Here is a 23,809-nt window from a genome sequence, read left to right on the forward strand (position 1 = left end):
GAAGCATAGATGCTAGGATGCAAGAACATGTACTTTTGAAATTTTGGGTTGTGTATTTTACATTATAGACTCTTGTATCAAGGACCTATGTGAGGGAAAACATGTATTCTATATATGAAATATGTGTTATATGCAATTTATGGATTTGGGGGTGTTACATCACTTTTGGAAGAGAACCTCAAGAGTGAAGTAATGATGAAACAACGTTTACTTCTGACAGAGGATGGTTGTGGCTTGAAGTTATTTCAAGGGCGTATCTGGGTACCCAAGATTGGAGGTAATCGTGAACTGCTGCTAGAAGACACGCACAAGTCTAGATACTCCATCCATTCGGGTAGCACCAAGATGTATCAGGACTTGAAATTGACATATTGGTGGACTGTTATGAAGTTGGATGTGGCTCGTTACATGGGGAGGTGCGTGACTTGTTTGCAAGTGAAAGCAGAACACCAACGACCTTATGGTAGCCTTCAATCCTTGGAGATTCCCGAGTGGAAGTGGGAGCATATTACCATGGATTTCGTGACCAAACTGCCAAAGACTCTAAGAGGTCATGATACGATATGGGTAGTGGTTGATCGACTGACAAAGAGTGCTCATTTCTTAGCAATGTGTGAATCGTTGCCAATGGACAAGCTTGTCGGTTATACATCGACGAAGTAGTTTCGAGGCATGGTATACCGTTGTCTATAGTGTCAGATCGAGATAGCCGATTCACCTCCCATTTTTGGGCAGCTTACAGAAGGAATTGGGTACGAGGATGAAGTTGAGTACAACTTACCATCCTCAAATCAATGGTCAGAGCGAGCGGACCATTCAAACCCTCGAAAACATGCTTAGATCGTGTGATATTGCCTTTGGCGGGAATTGGGATTCTCACCTACCCCTTGTGGAGTTCGCCTACAATAATAGTTATCATTCTAGTATCGGGATGGCACCTTTCGAAGCATTGTGTGGACGAAACTGTAGGACTCCTGTGTGTTGGCTTGAAGCGGGTGAGAAACAATTCGTCGACCCTGAAATCGTGCCAGAAACGGCCGACAAGGTGAAATATATTCGGGAGCGCTTAAAGGTGGCGCATGATCGACAAAAGAGTTATGCAGACAAGAGGAGCCGACCTATGGAATTCCAAGTGGGTGACCGTGTAATGCTAAAAGTGTCCCCTTGGAAATGTATTATCCGTTTTGGAAAGCGTGGGAAGCTAAGTCCCAGGCGCTACCCCACCTTTTACCATGAACAACAATTTCGAGTGCGAAATTTAATCTAAGGTGGGGAGGATTGTAACACCTGAGATTTTTCTCCTATTCTCTACTCCGTACACATCTAGGATTTCCATCTCTTTCGTGAAGTGTGCATTTTTTTATATATATAAATATTTATATACTCATATTGGGAGTTTATAACTTTTATTTATTTAGTCTTCTTTGGTTAAAAAAAGGGGGGGGGTAGTTGTTGGCTTTTGTATTACCCAGTAGACTTTCCTTTCCTTGGGAAGGGTTCCTTCCCTTCCATACCTGTCCTTAGCTACTATTTTAAAGAAAAGAGAAAGGGAAGACAAGAAACAAAGAAAAGAAGAAAAAGAAGGGAGAAGCAGCAAGCTGCTATTTGGCGAGTGCAGCAGGTAGAAAACGAAGCAGCCCTAGCTGCTGTTTGACGCACGCAACAGGCAGAAAACGAAGCAGTCGTAGCTGCTGTTTGATGCGCGCAACACACAGGAAACGAAACAGCTTTAGCTGCTGTTTGGTGCGCAACAGACAGAAATTGAAGCAGCCGTAACTGCTGTTTGACGGACGCAGTAGAGGGAACCGGAGCAGCAAGCTACTGGTTTAGGCGCAGTTAAGCGCCAGTCTTGACCAGCTCGGAAGCCACTGTGTTGCGCCCATGATAGCCTGCGCCTTCTTTCTTCCCCACCAGTCTTCTTCTGTTGCTGTTTCTTAGTGAAGGGCGCTATCTCTTTGATTTAAGACCTCCCTGTCATTCCTCTTAGTTCCTAGATTTTCAGGATTTCCCCTAAATCCTGCAAAGTGAGTTCATCCTATCTTTTATGAAATTTCATATGTGCTAATGTGAATGAATATAATTACCCGAATAGTTTAATTCTATGTATCTACATGCTGGGATGGAAAAGGTAATTCTAGGTCAAAATGGGGCGAAGTTGGGGATCTTGGTTATATAAACGTAATGAGTTTTGGAAATAGACATGACCACTTGGTAAATTGCTTAATATAAGGTACTATTTGCTATGAGACCCTAGAACTTTTATGTTTTACACATGAATATCTTTAATGGCAGTAGAGAAATGTTTACCTTAATTGAGGACTCACGCATAGACTTAAGGTGGAAACAGCGTTGTTTATGCCCAAGTAAGTGTATCCGAGCATATAATCAAGATGTAAAAGATCTATGGACATTGGAAGTGGTTTTATTTTTAATTGTGTGAGAGATGGTGTAAATTGGTTGTAGGCATTGTGATTATTAGGTAACTTCCAAATCATCCTCCCACTACCACTCGGAAATAGGCATTGTGATGATTATGTAATTTTCGAGATAAAGAGCTTATGATCACGACCGACTACATGACTGGTTTAGGTTGATGTCAATGGAATTATACCTGTAAGTGATGCTCTATAACGTTGATCCATGACATACTTTGTGTTCCGTCATAATTAACGGTAAATCGGGCTCCACCATGTGATATTTGGAATTGCTTGTACCTATCGTATCGTTTAAAGTTACGTTATGTATTTATATATGTGTGTGTATATATATATATATATATATAAAGGTTTTATGGTTTATTTATCTCACCGTTTGGACTCACTAGGCGTAAGCCTAACACTCTTTCTTGAAATTGCTTATTTATCAGGTTCCTTTAGCGGCGGGGTTCCAAAGGGTTGAGAGGAGCGTTGTTTCGTAAAAAAGATTTTTGTTGATAAAACATTTGGTGCTTTGAGCGTTACAACATTAAATGTTACGATATTTTGTTTGAGATGATAGAAACACCCGTTCTTAATTTAAGCATAGAATTATTTAGATTAATATGTTGTTAATTATCGTCCCATTAGTTGTTCTGTAAATGCTATACTTTTCCCCTTTTGTTGGGTGATTTCTTATTAAACTCTAGTTTTCGTTATGTACTTTCGGTTCAAATTATCTCCTACCTTATTTTTTTAGGGTGTTACAGAAGAGATGTAAAAAAAATCACCAACTTGACCCTTAACCCAAGTATCATATTTGGCTATTTACTAAAATCGCCGAATTAACCTATTTAGTAATCAAATTTTATTTACGAAATTTTAATTAAATTCAAAAAAGAATTGCAACGAAAATAGTTGTGGACCAGATCTGCCAGTAAATCGTATTAGCGGCGACACTTTTTGTGACAACATGATTCCGCTGATAATTTAATTAGTCAATTTAGTTAAGTCTTAATTACAAAATTTTAATTAAATTAAAATAATCAGCGACAAAATTAGTGGTGCACTGGATTTGCTAGTAAATCAGATTACCAACGAGACTTTTTCAACAACATGATTTGCCGGTAATCCGCCACGGATGGCGTTTATCGATGGATTTTTTCCCGTTAGTAAAAGCATTATGTTTTATAGTGTAATGTAACCTTATGATCTGTTAGTCAATATGTTATGCATTGTATAAAGACCAAACCCGTTGATTTTGTGAATGCCCGAGAATAATCTCCTCTAAAGTTTGTTGATTCAACAAATACGGAACTTTAGGCTTCAAATCGAATTCACATTGAACTCAAATTTGGGAGAAAATTGAAAGTTTCTGTATTTCGTGAATAATCATCTAGATTACACAAACAACATATAAATAAGAAGACCAAAACAAAATGGGCCTGAAAAAGACTATGGACCAAACGAAAAATGTAAAATACAACACAAAAACACAAGTGTCCAAAAACATGCTTAAACGATATTTCCAGGCCTAAAAATATATGCCCATGACGTGTTCCTCGTTCAAAACTTTGAATCAACATATTATGGGCCTGAAACGGAGTCCTATAACAAAAATTATAGACGTTTAACTAGGGCATCCCGTTAGCTCGGTCATGGACATCCAAGAACAATAGTTGCATCTTCCATGCCAAGGCGAGCATCGATATGATTGGACCTCATAGTTAATCACAAGATAGGAATTCCTCATAGCCATATATATATATATAGATAGATATAGATATAGATATGTATATATCACCAACATTTGTCATGTTAATCGATATAAATCATTCAACCAAACACTAAAATGTTATTTGTATACAAAAAGCGCAATTATATAAGCAAATACTTATTCTTGAAATTATAATACCATATGATTAAAAATTCTTACACTTATTTCTCGGAGTTGTTTTATTCAAGATTGGAACTTGAGTTTTTGGGCCAAAGAAGTTTTCGATATTCGGCAAGTGCCATTAATGGGAAGGTATTCCTGTACAGTGGATAGTGTAGCATGCAATTCCTCATGGAGGCTCCAGTAAACTCCTGAAAATTGAATCATATCATTTGTTAATCGAAATGATCCCGCCAACAATTCCAATTCGGTTTAGTTCATATTTAGTATAGTTGCGCAACGGTTGCCGAATATATCCAAAGTTAAGTTACCTGCTGAGGGAAGTCTCCGTCATCCATCTGTGAATTAATCAAGAGCTTAGCTGCTTTATGTAAGGGCGTTGGATCTCTTTCAGCCTGTCCAGCCGACATAAGACCGAGCATAGCCCATGATGTTTGAACTATGTTAGTCCGATTACCATCCAACGGTGTATATACTTCCATAGTGCAAGACTTGTAGCTTTCTCCCCATCCGCCCTCTTCATTTTGTGTCGAAAGTAAGAACTTGACTCCTTTACGAACTGATTCGCTGTTGTTATATGTTTTTCCAGCAGAATCTAAGCCTCTTAGCGAAAAGAATGTGCCGTATATGAAACATATCCCCCAATAGCCATACCTAGTAATTGAGTTTCACAAGTGTTTAGATCAATATGTACATACCTATTTACTTATTAAATCATAGCTTAATTTGCCTTGAGTGTTATTGTTAGAATACCTTTGAATCTTTCTAAAATAGCTCTTATAGAGAGATGTAGACAACAAACCTCCACCTTTTTAGAATCAATGGCGGACCCATAGCTTTTGTGAGATCCACAAGAGATTTTGTTTTAGTTTTTTGGTTGATTTCGAATTACTTTTTTTGATTGTTGTTCCTTGTATCTTATAATATCATGGGGCACCCCTTAAAACAAAATCTACTTAGAAAATAACTTGAGTAGGTGCATGGGGATTAATACTAAAAGTGGAGGTGAAAATCTTAATTACCAGGAACCGTCTTGCCATTGAGTACCCTCTAGATAACTCACTGCTTTTGCTATAGAAATTTCTATCTCTTTGTCCCTATGTCCGGGGTGCAAGCGTTTGAAGGCAATGAGAGCTTGCATGACTGATGTTGTGCACTCAACATGCCTACCCAAAATACATACAAAAACTTAAATGTTAGCATAGCATCTATCCAAGAACTTAAGAAATGGATGGATTCACAAGAACTTAGTACTCTCTCTCAACAACGATGTCGGCAAATAGTTCTGAAGGATTCAGCATCTACAAAAAGAAAAGAAAAGAAAAAAAAAAGATAATTAGTTTCTAAAAGGCTGAAACTTAATTGGCTTTATGAGTTGTGTTTTAATATCTTGAAAATTGGCAAGTTGTGTGTATATATATACCTGTAAATAAGGCTGAGGGACTGGTGGTTCCCAAACAGCAAACCCTCCACTGGTAGGAGACTGAACATAAAGGAGGAAATTAACAGTATCGTATAATCGTTGGTTATCAACTTTTTCTCCTGAAATTTCATCTGGCATTTGGGATAGTAACAGAAGACACTGCATGCAGGAAATGTGTGATATTTATTGTAAGAGCTATATATATATATATATATATATATATATATATATATATTGCCTTATATAGGTACTGGCCTGTGAAACTAATTAAGAAAATAAAAGAGGTGGTTAAGTTTTTGTATCATCACTTTGAGTGCTTCGCCTGTGCAATCCGACACAGGCCAACCATGATCTTGGTCGGTGAACGTCCATGCCCCTTTCCTAATCTGCCGACACATTTTTCTGAAATCTCCAGCCGGATCGTTCTTGATCTGAGATTCTTTGATATAGAAGTGGGCTCTTTTAAGGGAATCCCCATATTCTTCGACCATATTAGTCGCGATTATTGCTTGAGTTACAAGTGTGCAGTTCCATAGTTGACTACCAAATGTTTGCATCTTCATTCCATCTTCTGCTAACCACAAGAAATCAGGCACTCTAGCAAGATGATGCTTGAACTCATCTCCATTAGGGTTCTCTGCCCACCAAACCATCATTTGGAAGCTCTGCATGCATATCAAATACATCACTTAACCTAGCCAATATCTGAGATCATGAACCAATGAACCCTAGCTAGCTAGATAATACATATATGATACTTGAATTACCTTTTCTACACATGCCATGGTAATGTATCTGCTTTCTTCCGCGCTGTAACGAATCAGCTTAATGGCTCTTTCGAGGGCTTTTTCTCTTAGTTTGGTGAAAGGCCAATACTTGAAGAATGGCTCACTGAAGTAGTGAATGCCATCCCACAATAGATCTTGGAGGGTTGAATGAGGGTAAAAAAGATCCTCCTGTATTCCATTTGAAACACATATATTATACAAGTTCGAAAGCATGCATGCTTATAAAAATCGATTATTTAATAACCTTGCAACAGTTATGGCGATGTTTGTTCCAATTGATCTCGTCATATGGGGTCCGATAAATCTCTTGCCTCAGTTGAAGAACAAGATCAGTGATGGGGCCGTGGAATTTTTTCCCATACAGGTAGGAGATGGGCATATAGGTCGTTCGACAATAGCACCACATTTTCGCTACACCACAGGTAAGAACACTAGTGATCAGTTAGTTCAACTAAAACTTCTTCCATTCAATATAGACATAGTAAAGGTGGATTTGGAAGCAGTAGTTGATGGAATCATTTTGTTTTGTTTCTTGTTTAGAATATGAAATATGTGTACCTGGATGAAAAGGAAAAGCTTTAGGGAAAAGCCAAAATTCTGGTGGGATTGGGTTGCACCCTTCCCATTCATACACTCCAAGGACCTGTGATTGTGAAGGAACATATTTAATAAAATGAATCTGGTTGTAATGTTATGATGTTATTATAATCCAACAACATATATATATATATATATATATATATGAGTGTTTGTTTACAAATATATTTCAAGTGTCGGGATATATTGAACCAAGAAAGCCCTTTTATATATATATATATATATATATATATATATATCTACTACATAAATGTTATATATGTGCATGAATTAATTTGCCAAAATATTAATTTACACTGAGATGAATTTTTCCCCATGCCGGGATGACGACCACGCCCCCATGGTCAAGTATCCACTTCCTGCCTCGGCTTACGACTGCATCATCTGGCCCTTCTCCTAATATCCGTAAGGCTATGTAGTTTAATGCAGTTCCCATCATGGTGCTATGTCCCTCGATATGAAATCCCCATCCTCCATCTTCCCTCTAACAACATTAACATCTGTTAACGTTACTAAATCCAACAATTAACTTAAAAATAATTAATATTCTTTCATAGTAATAAACTTAAAATGAAACAATACAATTATATATATATATATATAGCTTTAATTTGATGTTATTGTTCAAGATATATAGAAAGTAATTAAAGAAGAGATGGAAATTCTTACTTGGTGATTGTAAATGTAACGTTTAATCTCTTTCTTGTGTTCTCTTGTTAAACGTGTATCAATGGCTCCACTTATGTACAACACAATAAGCTGCAGGTACACTTTACCAATTTCACACAAAGAATGTTGAATAGTTATTCATGATTACAACAATGCATGTGTTCTTCATCAACATATATTTGATAAAACTTACTAGGGGAGGAGTAAAGAACAAAGGACCAGTATGTTCCGCAGGCCAGTGACCATCTTTTGCTTGGATGGCTCGGCTCAACCGGACTGCTTTTCTGACTGCGGTCGTCACCGCTTCATATTTCACATCTTCGTTCTCTCCCAGCCTCACGGGTGGCACGCCCAGTACATCAATTCCGTTCTCCTTCATCAACTGCATTACATAATCCATTTATATATACCTCTTGTTTATAAAATATAAGATATTGTGCCCGTGATTTTTAGTTTTGTCAAGCATTTTGGCATAATTGTGATTTACTCGAAATCGACTACGTAAATTAGGAGGTGTGGAGTGCACACTTGTAAATATTTCCCTATCACCTTAGAAGACTTAGAAAATAGAAAATTTACTAAGTCGTAACTCAACATCTTCTCTTTAGCATCACGTATCAGCTGTCGCTGAACAATCTTCATCTTATCGCTGAACGAGTATTCAGCTATCGGTGAACGTAAATAGTGCGAGACTCTCAACTAATGAAATCTAAACCAGCTAGTTCAGTCAGATACCGGCTAAGCAACCTCTAAAGCAGCTATCGGAGCAGTAGCAGCTTGAAATTCGCATACCAAAGACAATGGAATTCCCTACTTTATAATGCAATACGGCAAAGCTCGCCTCCTCGCTTTTGTTCAATTATAAATAAATAAATAACCACTTTAATGGAGATTTATAGCATCATTCAAGTAAATACAGATTAAGTTGTTCTTTGCGGAGTCGGTTGTAACCGCTCTTTGACTTTATTCATTAATGGTTATAACCATTAAACCGCCAATCTCTCATCTAAATATGTAAAACGAGAATCTGGGTATATAAGTCCCGTCACAACCTTTGAAAATGAGAATAATCTCAAGAATTATGCAATACAAATTTCATGAACCCAAGGCTAATAGGGTCGAAATTATTGTATTCAGAAACTGATTTTCGACACTACTCTTGAGATGATCTCATCCGAAATTCAGTCGGTTTGTGAATTTGTATTAATATCATCCATTTCATTTATAATGATGACATTATGCAATATTATGAATTCCCAAAAACAGATGTACAACAATTTTCATATGACGTTACACAAAAATATTAGTATTTTCGTTGAACATTGAGAATATAGATAGTGTTTTGGGATATGAAGTGATGGGTCCGCGTCTGCATTGAAACTTAGGGGTCATTTACCAAATACTTATCCGGTAAGCACTTACCGGTAAATTTTAAAATGATCACTTTCTTATCGGGTAAGATTTTAGTCCATCAAAACGACATTGGATATAACAATTTACCTGGTAAGTGCTAACTGTGGTAAGAGTTATCGTCCTTACTTACCGGATAAGACTCTCGGTCATTGCCTTGCTCTTACCAGGTAAGATTCTTGGTCTTTTTCATATTCATCCGGTAAGGTAATGTGACTTAGTAAACACTTACCTGGGTAAATATTTGGCAAACAGCCCCTTAGATCTAACCACCTTAACAAAAAATTGAAAAAGTTAGAACCAAATTAAATGAAAGATTTTTGTTTCAACGGTTCCATCTAAAACAAAATTTTGTAACATTTGTTTTATTTTAGTTCATTGTTTTTAAGTTTTGCATATAAAATCAAACCTTAAATTGGTATATGCTTAGTAGAGTATAATCGGAAAAAAATGCACACAAACATTGAAGTATTAGTAAAGGGTCTTTGATCTAGCAGTATTTGATAATCCAATCTTCGTATAGGTCAAGGGTTCCAACCCATCACAGGGTTAAGTGTGTGAGAGGTTCATTAGCCGTATATATATTTAAAAAAAAAGACTTTGAAACATTTTCTTCATTGCGACATTTAAAAAAAATATGTGCTAAACTAGCTAGTACATGTCGATGGGCTCAATCGCGATTGAGCGTTCCATCAACATCCAATAATTTTGAATATACCTGTATATGCATGAGCAAATCACTAGATGCTTGGAAACCTTGCTTTTGCCGATCGAGGAAATACTGACGAGCATTCTCGACTTCTTGTCGTTCTGCCGGAGTTCCGGCATGAGGATCGAACTCCCAAGTTTGGCGACCAATAAAATTGTTGGTACTAAACAAGTAAGGATCATTGCCTTGTGCTATCTTCAACTTCCACATCTTCTTTTTTTGTTAATAAAAGATATAAAGATGGTCTTTGGGGGTGGTGTGTATATGGGAGGTCTTTATGTGGTGTTTTATAGTGATTTTGGTGTAACAAACTAGGGTCATAGTGGGGGAGTTTACTCTCTTAGGAAAGTGACTATTCATATTATTCGTTTTTGTATTTGTAAGCAACATAAACGGAACTGTCTCCTGCCTGGACCATTTTTGGGGATTATCTCCATCCTCATCCCGACAGGTTAAAGCTGCATGAAAGGTTCGAATAAAGCCTGAAAAAACATGATCAAGAATAGGGCTCGTTCAAATGTTAATCAAGATTATTGTATTAACCAATCTTGACCATTGATTCTTACAATAAACGGATGTGATTAATCATGATAAAAAATTAATTTTTTAAATTTACAATTTCAAAAAACACATGTGAACAATGGGGAAAAGGGTATTTGGGTAATTTTCTTTTTTATGTAACTCCCATATCATTAATTGAAAGCTACAAAATCAAAAAAATAATTATTTTTGTTAATGTAAGAACCATATGAACACACACACACACACACACACACACACATATATATATATATATATATATATACTAGTTGTGTACCCGCGCAATGCGGTGGAAAGCCGTGAATTTTAACGATTTTGAAGTTTCACTGGTTTTTATTAGAGAAGATTTAACTATGATATAAATTACACTTGTTTTTTTACATATTAATACAATTTGAATAAATAAGAGTTATGGTTCCAATTACAGTTTATCGATGAAAAAAATTGTATGATAGTTTAAAATCCAATATATTTAAATGACTCCACAAATGTGTTTGATTTATACCAAGAGCAAAGAATCAAGAGAGCGAGACCGAGAGTTCTAAAGCAATTGAATGAGAGATGAATAAGAGAACTTTTAATAACTCATGGTGAATATAAATTTGAATCTCACCTTGGGGGATGAGAAGAAGACAGAGGGGTGAGAAGGTGAATACATGAGTGAAAAGTGTCAAAAATATCTTGGGAACATGAAAAGAAAAAATAATAATATGCATTAGTAACTTGTACTATATGTTATTTTAATTGTAGATTAAGATATTTTAAGACTAAATGCATAAAGTAGTAGTATTTAATGCATTATGAGTTGTTTTTAAGAATTTTAAGACTTTGTGCATAAATGTATTAGGACTTTGTGCATTAAAAAATGTTTTTAAGACTTTCGAAAAATCTGGTTTATAAGATAGTATATATATATATATATATATATATATATATATATATATATATATATAGGGGTCCAATCAAGGAAAAACTCGATTGTTTGTGATAACTGTGAGATCCAATCTCAATCACACATTATTAATAATCAATGGTTATTATTAAACATATTACTTTTGGTAATTATTCATTAGTTTTCAAATAATTTAAATTTACTGATAATATACAAGGGTAAATTAGTCTTTTTAAAATCTCTCTCCTCTTTCCGACCAAGAATTTCTAACAGTAAAACATAAAACAAATATGATACACGTTGTGATACCCAAGAATTTATTACAGTAAGACACAAAACCAATTGCGTTACACATTGTGATACCACTGTGATAACGTCTTGAACATGGGTTGATCAGAGATGTGATCTGAGTTTTAGGCCATACACAACCACAATGTGATACACGACTGTGATACAATTTTGTTGAGATAATTAAGGAAACCGAATTTGATAACTATTAAATAAGAAAATTATTTAAATTATGATTAATCATTTTACTAAAACGCCCTTTACATATTAATTAAGGTAATACAAATAATATCATAAAATGATTGGCTTATATTGGACCTCACGGTTACCACAAACTAATTAGTTCTCATTTGATTATATATATATATATATATATATATAATACGAACAAAAATTGACATATATATGAACTTGGACTGCATAACATTTATGAACACAATATGAATATAATAAGAATAGCTGCTACATGAAAGGAAATAAAAAAAAAACATGTATGAACACAATTTGAACAACTTGTAAATAATAGTTCATTCATTATGAACACATTTAGGAGCGAGCCAATGTTGAGATATGCAGCTAGTTTACATATCAACACAATACGAACACTTGTGAACAATAGTTCCTTCATTATGAACACATTCACGAGTGATCCAATGTTGAGATATGCAGCTAGTGTACATATGAACACAATATGAACAACTTGTGAACAATAGTTCATTCATTATGAACACATTCAGGAGCGAGTCAATGTTGAGATATGCAACTGGTGTATATATGAACACTTATGAACAATAGTTCCTTTATTATGAACAGTGGATTTAACCATAATAGCTTGAACGATACCGAAAACTTTACTACCGGGTTTCTTCTACCAATTACAAATTCAAAAACATTATAGATAGAAAAATCAATATTATAAAAAAACAAGATCAATAATAAATTAACAAAAATTATAAATTCAATATTAGATGCCTTGATTCATGTCCCTACTAGAACATATATGAACACATCTGAATGTATATGAACACTAGTTGCAGTCTATGACAGGTCAAGCATCACAAGCAGCTGATGGAGCCGAATGGTTATCAAAATTAGATTGCATAACAATTTAAGTTGACGATGAACTCATTTCATTTGAACATGTGAATTGACCTCGTAGTAATAATTAAAGAAAAAGCTACCAACACAATATGAACTATAAAAACACAAAAACGTCATAATCAACATAATTTCGATTAAAAATTCATATGAACACACACAGTTCATTAGATGCCTTGATTCATGTCCATACTAGAACATATATGAACACAACTGAACGTATATGAACACTAGTTGCAGTCTATGGCAGGTCAAACATCACAAACAGCTGATGGAGCTAAATGGTTATCAGAATTGGATTGCATAACAAATTAAGTTGACGATGAACTCATTCCATTTGAACATATGAATTAGGCTCGTGGTAATAATTAAAGAAAAAGCTACCAACACAGTTGAACTATAAAAAACACAAAAACGTCATAATCAACATAATTTCGATTAAAACGAATACAATAACATATTAATCCATTACCAATACAAACGTTTGATTATTGTCTTCACTTCCAGAACTCGAAGTTCGATTGTCATTGTAAACCATTTTAACCCATTGTTGCCGAGTTGTTTTCCAATGGGTTTATCCATATTAGTTTGAACGATATCGAAAACTTTACTATCGAGTCTCCTTTAACAATCACATATTTACAAACTAAAATTACATATTTACTCTTGTCATTAAATTATGAGACAACTATAACATGTATGGACACTACTATATATATATATATATATATATGAACCATTGTGTCAAATACAAACAAAAAATTGGCATATATATGAACTTGGACTGCATAGCATTTATGAACACAATATGAACATAATAAGAATAGCTGTTATACGAAAGGAAATAAATAAAAAAACAGGTATGAACACAATATGACCAACTTGTGAATAATAGTTCATTCATTATGAACATATTTAAGAGCTATCTTTTGTCAATTGGAGTTTTATACATGCATTGCATCCATACCGTTTAAGGTTCGTATTACGATATCTCCTCTTGCCGGACTGAAGGGCTATAGAATCAAAATACTTTTTATTTGGTATTCCCTCACTACTACATACAAACCATCTTGTTTGTATGTCTCCGTTCTTGTTTGTTTTTTTGGCATGAAGACGAACATCAAACCCGGCATTGTCCGCATACGTCCTGTACATCTTTTCCGCTTCATTTATAGATACGAATTGTGCGTTGATCTTTGGTTTAAGCTCGTCATCAATATTGAGGATTATATACTTGCTTCCATTTGAACACTCTCCGACATCGTACTTCGTTTCATGTTCGGAGGGTGTAAGTATGTGAACACCTGTAGATACCATCATAGTTAGTAAAATCAATGAACATTAATATTACATAACTAGAGTAATCAACTGCAACAACTAGAAAATAGATTTATTTGGTGCGAGTTATAGCAATCATTAATGACCATGAGATGATTAATGTGAGCATATATGAACATGAACATATATGAACAGCAGGTGAGATCTATTTGATTCGAGTTCACAAGTTCTTCATAGACTAAAATAATTGACATGAACATATGCTCGTTGGTTTATTCAACATTAGATTTCAACATAAAAATAGATTTCGGCGCAAGTATACACCTTGAACTACTGTCATCTCGTAACAAGTAATAATGGTATAGTACCAGATATCGTTCCCATAGAGATAGCTTTGCAAAGTTATTCAAAAGTCCAGTCTATAAAAACTAATTTCAGATGACGAAACGAGGGATTTGATCTATCTAAAATTGGGAGGTTTGATTAGCAACTAAGGAAACATCAGTCTTAAAAAGAAGCACATGATGCAAAGGTTGATTAAAGATACTAAACAAATGATTCAGCAAAAAGGTGAAATAGCATTCTTGTCACAATTATCTAAAATCAATAAATAATTTTATATAACTGTCACAGTATCAACTATCGGGTCAGACGGCCTCCCAAAAGTACACACTAGTCAACATGCTATCGATACGATATCATTTATGTTAGACGTCGTGAATCATAGCACAACACAGCGTTACCATCCTACATCGTAGGAGTATAACATTTGTCAGATACTAAAGTTATTTATAGCCTTCTCCTATTACCTCAGGTTTTGAAAGTCAATACATTTTCATACAAAAAATCAGTTGTCAATTAATTTTAATGTAATCTTCAAGTGAAATATTAATCACCTGAAACAAAAAGTAGACTATAATGCTAATAAGACACCTTTGTACTTTCACATCGGCTTTGGTTTTAATTTTCCCTTACACCCCAAGCTAAGGCGTTTAGCCCATTATTGCTCAGTTTCTTCTCGCGAATGATGTAAAGACTGAAAAATAAATAACTGATACGGAAAAGTAAATTGCAGAAATTAAATTGCGAGAAATTAAAATACTGGAATGTAAAATACTGGAAATTAAATTATAGAAATATAAATGACTTAAAGTAAATTACTGGAAATAAAAATGCAGAAAAGTAAATTGCAGTAAAGTAAAGTGCAGAAATTAAAAGACTGAAAAGTAAAGACTGAAATATAAAAGACTGAAATATAAAGGACTGAAATTAAAATATTAAGAGATAAATATTAATAATTAAAATTATTTTAAGACATAAAGTAAACATTTGATTTCTAAGATGTGACAATAGAAAGCATGAAAAGAAGAGAAGACTTGTAGAAACTTACACTCCAAGTTACGAAACTTGCAAGAGAAGTTTCGTTACTCAAAGCAAAGAGTTACTTGCAAACACGTGAAAACAGATTATTTAGTCTACGACAATTAATCGAGAGCCACAAGGAATGAAATCCAATGTAAAACAACAAAAATCGATTAATTGTAACTTGTAACGAAATTCAGAAAGTGTTTGTAACTTGAAAGTAAGAACAGAAATGAGATGAAGATTAAATACGAGTACTTGAATTAAAACTTGAGAATGTAATTGCAACTTCACAAAATCGGTTCTTGGTTGGAAGCAAGAAAACCGAAAGCAATAAAACCAAAAGCAATAATATAGAAAGTAATTGTTTAACACAAAGGTTATGTGTGTCTAATGTATAAATAAAACCAAGCCCTAAGCTCCTATTTATAGAGAATTGGAGCTTGCACAAGGAGGCTAGCTAATAAGACAAAAGAGGTCTTCAAAAACGGGCTTTGATCAGGCCCAAGGCCTTAGATCCAGCAACTTCAAGGGAGAAGCCCAAGGAAATTCGGCCCAGACAAAAAGTCCAGCTCACTGATTGGTGCTATAGAATTCTGCCACACATACTCCTACAGGACTGCTGCAGGACTTGGCTCAAAAATCATCAAAAATCTGCATAAATAGAGAATTAACATTAAATATGATATAATACTACTATTATATATATATATATATATATATATAGATATAAAGATGACCTAAAAAGACTCAATTATGACACTAATGGGTAAATAAACAAGTGAAAATGGTTAAGAAAATGATGTAATAAAGTTAATAAATTAACACTTATCAACATATATGAACAAATTGTGTATAGATTTATTTGGTGCGAGTTAGATCAATCATTAATGACCATGAGATGAATAATGCGAACATATATAAACATGAACATATATGAACAACAAGTGAGATCTATTTGGTTCGAATTCGCAACCTATTCATAGACGAAAATAATTGACATGAACATATATGAACAAATTGTGAACATAATCAAGCCACATAGAAAGAGAACATCGTATGTTCGTATATGAACACATAACCCCCATACTATGAACACCGGGTGCAATCACTTACATAATATGACATATATGAACACCAGTTGCTAGAACGGTGCTTATATAAAGATTTGGGAGCAAATTTTAACCAACGACTCGGTACGTTGACATGAACATATATGAACAACATGTGAAATCACTAACAGAAACCGATATTCATATGTTGGGGGTCATTAACATGAATGTATACAACTGTGAACATGATGAAGCCACATGGAAATAGAATATCATAGAAAATATATGAACACATAACCCCCATCATATGAACACCAGGTACAAGCACTTACACAAATATAAAGATTTGGGATCAAGCTTAAAAAATGACACTTGTGTTCATATGATACAAAATTTCATTCATGAAGTGTTATATATAATCAAATGAGAGTAGTAACATGAACACAATGGTTCATGATTCATAAAAGTCGGCTATATGACCATATGAAATTGGGTCGTGCATGAAATTCTATTTGAACATGATAGGTACGTTGTTACGAGAATTATATAAAATAGATCTCTTAGACTGTTAGCAAATGAAGACTAGTGCAAGTATACACTTATCAATCCACTATCGTCTTTTACAAGTAATAAAGTGGTAAAAATACTGGATATCGTCCACGGAGAAAGGAATAAAAGTTCGTTTTAAAAGTCTAAATAAAGATATGATTTCAGATGGTGAATTCGAAGAAATATTTGTGGTGAGTTGGTTAAACACTACTGTTGTAAACAAGTAATAAAAGAGAGCTTAGGGTGTAAGGATTTGTTAAGATATTAAACCGACTTTTTTAAGTATACAACATGCTACAACATGGTTCTATAGCATGCTTTATAAATAACTTATCTTTATAACTAATAGCTTCTTTAAGGTACTCTCTCGAGATGTAGAATGATACACAGTCATAAATTAAGCCTTCATATCTCTATGCAAGGCTGGAGTCTCGACATTGGCTCAAACTATTCCTTATATAAGCTAAATGGAGTGAAAACGAGTCTCCTCGATTCTAAGTAGCTCTCTCGAGCCTACTTCCATATCATTCAAGTTGACGTGTGCTTGTTGGTTTATCTCTAAATCCAACACACTTTAACACTTTTAGACAAGTGATCAACTTGTTCATGGATGAAGTTTTACAATAAAAACTTGAATGACGTAGCTGTAAAGATTTATAATTTATATTTCTACAAACGAAATCGGTTTTTCTCTTAACATCACCCAACACCCAAGCTATATTTTTAGCCTAACATACTTGAAAAATTAATTACATAAATAATAAAGCATGAAAAAGGAAAAAAAAGTAGAAGAAATAAATGCTATGCGGAATTATAAAAGAGATTAAAAATACTTGAAATAGAAAAATTAATTGCATAAATAATAAAGCATAATAAGTAGAGCATAAGAGAAGAAAAGATAATAGGAGAAATAAATGTAAAGAGGAATTATAAAGAAGACTTAAATGTAAAAAGAAAATAAAATACTTCCAAACACTACTTTATACCCAAGAAAACTCCAACGTACATTCAAAGTTACTTGCAAATTTACTTCTAAAAGTTTCTTACTAAATTGCTTCCCTAAAATTACTTGCTTCTACAATGCCAAGCCTCCCCTTTTATATAGTGGGAGAAGGGAGAACAAGGACCAAAAGATAAAGCCTCTTCTAACTTTTTGCATTGTCCAATGGGTAAAACAATGCTACCAAAAAAATTAGTCAAAAATCAGATCTTAAATGTGTACCATAAGATCTTTAAAGCTGGAGGAGATGGGCTGCCAAAAAGGAGGATTGGACATCAAAAGATTCTCGTACTATTCTCAAAAGCGCCACTGGAATCATCCTGCAGCACACGCTGTAGCATGCTTCAGCCAAACACCTATTAACATGGCTCTTTTTCTAAAAATTAGCACATATCTAAGAAGTAAACATGTTTATCATATCAATTTAGCTCTAATATAAAAAAAGATAGAAAAATAAAACAAAAAGACTCAGTTTGTAGAATTTTGGGAAAATAAAATGGGTAAATAAAGTAAGAAAAAGTGTAAAAATATCAAATATGTTGATACTTATCACCCCCCCAAACTAGAATTGTTGTTTGTCCACAAACAACATAAAAAGACAAATAAAAGACTCAAATTAGATGGAAAAAATGGACATCGACACTTACGACTACAACTTTCTTGTTATAAATAGCTTTTCATAAATCAAAGTGGAAGTTGTTTTGTACCGATCACATTTATATACCATAGGCTAGCCTTACTTTTCATTTGTCTGATTTTTAAACTTGCCACTTCTTGGGATCAAAAGAACTTTTTAGGTATCTCTCTTTTGCTTTTTCTCTGTCACATAACTTTGCCTTTTTCTTGAATAAGCTTTTATTTATTTTGCTTTTTGTAGCCATTTTCTTTTTGCATTTTTGCTTTTTGGCTATATAATGCTTTTTTAAGCATTCTTTCTCTTTTTTTTTTTTTTTTTGAAAGAGCTTTGCTCTTTTTGACAAAGACTCCCCCCAACTTAGATATAACAATGTCTCTGTTGTGATGTATATATGTGGCTTAGTGGGGTGCAAGAGGGGTGTATAGGGCTTTGCCAAGTTATGGAGAAAAGATGGCCTAGATCATTTTCCAAATTAGTGACAAGTGAAATCAAGTTGCATCCCGGAAAAGAGTTGGCTAGTTCTAGTATTTCAATGTAAACTAGTACTCAAACTCACATCACTTTTAAGTTACTCAAGCTATAAACACAAGTTGGTGGTAGTGAAGATTAGACCATAAATTTCCATCTATATGAAAAAAATCTAATACTAAAAAAAACTGACACAGACAGTTCCCAACTCATGGAAAAGAGGAAAAAATTAAAGGAAAAAGTAATTGGAGCTAAAGGGATAAGAGATAAACTTGTCTACTTAGGTGGAGTAGGTGCCATGGTCTTCGATGCTCCGGAACATCTCGACAATCATCTTATTCAAATCGGCCATGAGCCGTGCATCTATGGCTTCCATCTTTACAAAAAGTGTCTCTTCATGTGCCTTCAAAGCTTTCTCCACAGTGTTTTGGTGGGACTGAGTGTTCTTCTCCAAGGTAGTCTGTAAGCCAGTGGCCTTTTCCTTCAATCTTTGGACCTCAAGCATCAAGTCCGTGTCCGTGTGGCTGCTGTCCGGAACAATCGGGGGCTGTCCGGGATCATTTCTCGGGGTCTTGCGGATTCTATCGACCATCTTGCACTCAATGGGTAGTGCATTAGTGGTTAGAGCATCACCAGGTGATACTGGTACTTTGGCCTTCTTAATCAACCCATGTATCAAAGCCGAGAAGTAAAGTCGGCCGATAGGTTTTCGTGTGCAACCTTGGATGGCATCAGAAATGACTGCCCCTACAGCAACCGCCTTGCCTGCAAGAATACAACAAAGTAAGATCATGCGGTCTAATGAGGTGCTTGAGTCGTGTGTGGTTGGGTGAAGAGAGTATCGCAAAAAGTGGTTCCAAACAGCCGCATTCTTTTTCAACAAATTGGTTTGAAATTTAAGCGGACTGCGCTTTCGGGGTGACTTCCAAGTGGCTCCTTCTTCGGCCACGACACTAATCACCATCTTCAAATCTTCGTCAGTATGATCATGTAACAACTTGCGATACTCACAAAGTGGAGGTGCAATCAAATCATAGAAATTATTGATAACATATGAAGAGTAAGAGATCTTTTTACCTCGAATATGAACTGAGGTAAAATGGGGAGAGGAAACTGAGGCATAGAACTCTTGCACCCATTTGAGGAAGTAAGGCTCTCTCACAGTTGTGAAAGCCTCCCAACCCCTTTGGATAACAATGTCACTGATGAATGGGTAGGTCTCAAGACAACTCTTATCAAACCCTCTCTCTTTTAATCCCGAAAAAGACTTGAATTTTTGAAAATTCCTAGGCTTCCGGCTACTCTCACTGTGGCTGTTCAATCATCTAGTGTGGGTACTCTTTTTGGGCGGGCTTGGTGCTACATGTTGCCTTTTGGATCTCCTAAGTTGGGACAATGGGATATCCTCATCAGGAGTCCATTCAGAGTGTTCAGACTTTGCCCTTCTTCTTTCAGAGAATCTGTTAGACCCCATAATTTATTAGTGTAAAAGTAATGAAGAACAATAAGTGATGAAGAATCAGAAGACCGATGAAGACATTAAGACAGAATTGACCAAGTCTGATGAACAACCAGAGATGTGATGGAAATGTGATCGAAAGAGCATCTTCATCACCCCTCTGGTCAACAACACTTAGAGTTTTCTTCAGCAATTCAACCAGAGGCATACGATGAAGATATAAGGATAAGGTTGAATCATCATTCCATGAAAGACAACTAGAGATGAAAAATTGACAACTGGATTTCAAGTTTATCTTAATTTATAGCTTATCCATAGTTTTGATAAACTTTATCCGTTAATAGAAGATTAGCTAAATAGTCTCAGTAGATAGTTATCTTCTAATTAGCCTTCTAGTATAAATAGGTGATTAGGCCTATTGTTAAAAATGTCGCTTTTACGTTTTTCATATTTGAATAAAGTGAAATCATTGGCACTCAAGATTATTCTTTGAATGTTCATACATTGTTCTTGAGTGTTCATCATTTTGTTCATTAAAACACTATAATTTGATTATTCTTAACTCGATTATTAGTGTTATTGAGAGATCTGGATCAACAATTGGTATCAAAGTCAATTGATTGTTTTTCCAATCAAACGATCATACAAAATCTCTCAATTTTTTTTAGAAACGTAAAATTTCTCTCTTCTAAAAATTCTCAATGGCCAACTGGAATTCTGCGTATAGTGTTGGCTCCCTCACCAAGCCTCCAACTCTTCAACGAGAAGAGTACTCGCAATGGAGGATAAGGATGGTAAACTTCTTGGAAGGAATGGATAAGAACCTCCTGCGATCTGTAATGGAGGGTCCTTACGTTCCACAGACTCTTGTCCCAAGAGTCCCAGGAGCAAATACCACAGCTGAAATCCCTGCCTACAACATGCCCAAGGATGAGAAAAATTGGGATGAAGACGACATAGAACAGGTTGAGACCGACAAGAAGGCCAAAAGACTGATAATCATGGCCATACCCAATGAAATCTTCCAATCCCTTGATGCATGTTCCACAGCCAAGGAACTATGGGATGAACTGGCAAGCCAACTGGAAGGAGGAGCAAAAACAAAGAAGAATCATAGAGCTCATTGTCTCAACGAATACACCAACTTCAAGGATTTTCCTGATGAACCGATTCATAAGACATACGATCGTTTCAAGACATTGATTAATCAATGTCTTCGAAATGATATCTCTAGACCTAAGGAAGAAAACAATGTTTTATTTCTAAAAAGTCTTGACGATGAATGGACTCAGCTGTCAATGTCCCTTCAAGCAAATCAGGACCTAGACGGCTGGTCACTTTATGATCTGTATGGAATGCTTGCTGCACAAGAGAACGACATTATGAAGAAGAAGGTATCCATCGGTGGACCTTTAGCTCTTGATGCCGATGAAAAGGAAATATCAAGGACCCTTACCAGAGAACATAAGAAGAAAGGAAAGAAAGCACTGGTGGTAGAATCAGAATCTAAAGACGAAACTTCTGAATCAGATGATGATATCAAAGCTTTTGCCAAATCTCTGGCCTTGATTACAAAGCAGTTCCAGAAAAAGWTCATCAAGAAACCCTATGAACGAAAAGAATTCAAGAGGGAAAGGTACCAGTCATCCTATGAAAGGAAGCCATCTAAATTTCATCAGAGAGAAGACAGAAGAGATGGAAGAGAAGAGAGAGAAGAAAGAAGAGAAAATAGAAGAGACGAGAGGAAAGAGGACAAGGATGGAAGGAAAAATGACCTCCGCTGCTTCAGGTGCGGAAAACTTGGTCATTTTTCAAAAGAATGCAGAGGACGACTGGTAGAGGATGCTGACTATTACAAGAATAAATACAAGTATAAACCTAGAGAGCGAAGCCTGATGGCTGAGAAAGAAAACTGGGTGTCTGATTCTTCATCCGATGAAGAAGACAAAACACTCATTTGTCTGATGGCCACGTCCAATGCAGAATCTGATGATCATATATGTGAGTTTACTTCCAATGAAACCAACTATGCTCCATCTGAGCTAGAGTTAAGGGTGATAAAACTTTCAGAGGATTTCTTTAAATTAAAAGAGAAATTAAATTTTAAAAAATCTGAAAGAATAAAAGCGGAAAAAGAAGCAAGTTTGTATAAAAGAGAGACTGACCTTCTAACCGAAGAAAAAGCAGAACTTGCTAAGGAAAAGACTCGCATCACCACACTTAAAAAATCAGAGGAAGATAAACTTCTGGAACTAAACAAACGAATAACTAAGGACTTAGAAAAGAAAACTATGGCCTTAAAAGAATCCGAGGCAGAGAGACTAAATTCAGTTGCTCTTAAAGATTTATTTCAAAAGGAACGAGAAATCGTTCACCAAAAGCTTCAAACCAATAAACTTCTGATGAAGAAATATAAAGATGCCCAAGATGTTTATGAAAAATTAAATGGTCAAACGGACATTCAAGGGATTGGATTCAATGAATTGGACTCCTTCATCGAATCAAAGAAATCCACCCTTGAATCCACTTTCAAACTTGGATGCATTCAGAAACCCGACTTTCTCCCTAAACCAAAAGCAAACTTTAAAAGAGTTAACGTCGATGAAAAAATGTCGTTTTAAGAGAAAATTTTGAGAATGTGGTATACGAGAACAATACAAGTAAGAATTCTGATGGAAGGAATGACACCTCCAAATCAGACACCGATGGAAACCCTATGGTCAAACCAGAATCTCTGATTGTCAATCCCACTTCATCAGCAAGTACTGTTGATAAAAAGGAGAATCCTAATGAGGAACCATCAACTGATGAGTCGATGAACGATCCAAGTAAAACTGGAAGTCCATCTAAGTCAGAATCGATGGAACCTCAGACAGATCACTCTGAAGCATCAACCTCTGAACCCACTCCTCCCAAAGACATTCATGCTAATTTTAACTTTGAGAAATCAACAAGAGACTTTCTCGATTCCGAATCTGAAGAAGAAATAATATGTGAATCATCATAAATCATTAAGGATAAAAAGCCTAAAAACTTCAAATCCTCAATGAAAACTGTTATTCCATCATTAATGAAATCTTCGGAAAAAGGAAAGGGAAAGCTGAGAAATAGCAAATCTGCCAAAGATAACTCACAAGGCCCTAGTACATCCTTCAAGTTCATCAAGTTTATTCGTGAGCAAAAACAGAAGTGGCCTGCCTCTGAGAAAACTAACCACCACTTTTCCTCTCATTCAGCTGAAGAAAAGCAGACCTTCCTCAGGAGAAAAGAAGTAAAGCC

At 35.2% G+C, this 23,809-nt stretch overlaps 1 protein-coding gene across 1 annotated transcript; it reads right to left on the reverse strand.

Moving 5' to 3' along the window:
* Positions 1-736: 736 nt before the first annotated feature.
* On the reverse strand, positions 737-10,117 carry LOC112502022 (dammarenediol II synthase-like). The gene is made up of 14 exons (XM_025105826.1): positions 9,917-10,117; positions 7,982-8,170; positions 7,789-7,878; positions 7,415-7,603; positions 7,081-7,165; positions 6,767-6,933; positions 6,502-6,690; positions 6,043-6,399; positions 5,735-5,893; positions 5,566-5,612; positions 5,334-5,477; positions 4,623-4,965; positions 4,411-4,502; positions 737-878 (listed from the first exon to the last, which is right to left on the reverse strand). Exons 1-14 carry the CDS (start codon positions 10,115-10,117, stop codon positions 737-739), a joined length of 2,394 nt encoding a protein of 797 aa, XP_024961594.1.
* Between the last annotated feature and the right edge of the window lie 13,692 nt (positions 10,118-23,809).

The sequence above is a fragment of the Cynara cardunculus genome, unplaced genomic scaffold (assembly GCF_001531365.2).
Source record: "Cynara cardunculus var. scolymus isolate 2C unplaced genomic scaffold, CcrdV1 Un_Scaffold_837, whole genome shotgun sequence".
Lineage (NCBI taxonomy): Eukaryota > Viridiplantae > Streptophyta > Magnoliopsida > Asterales > Asteraceae > Cynara > Cynara cardunculus.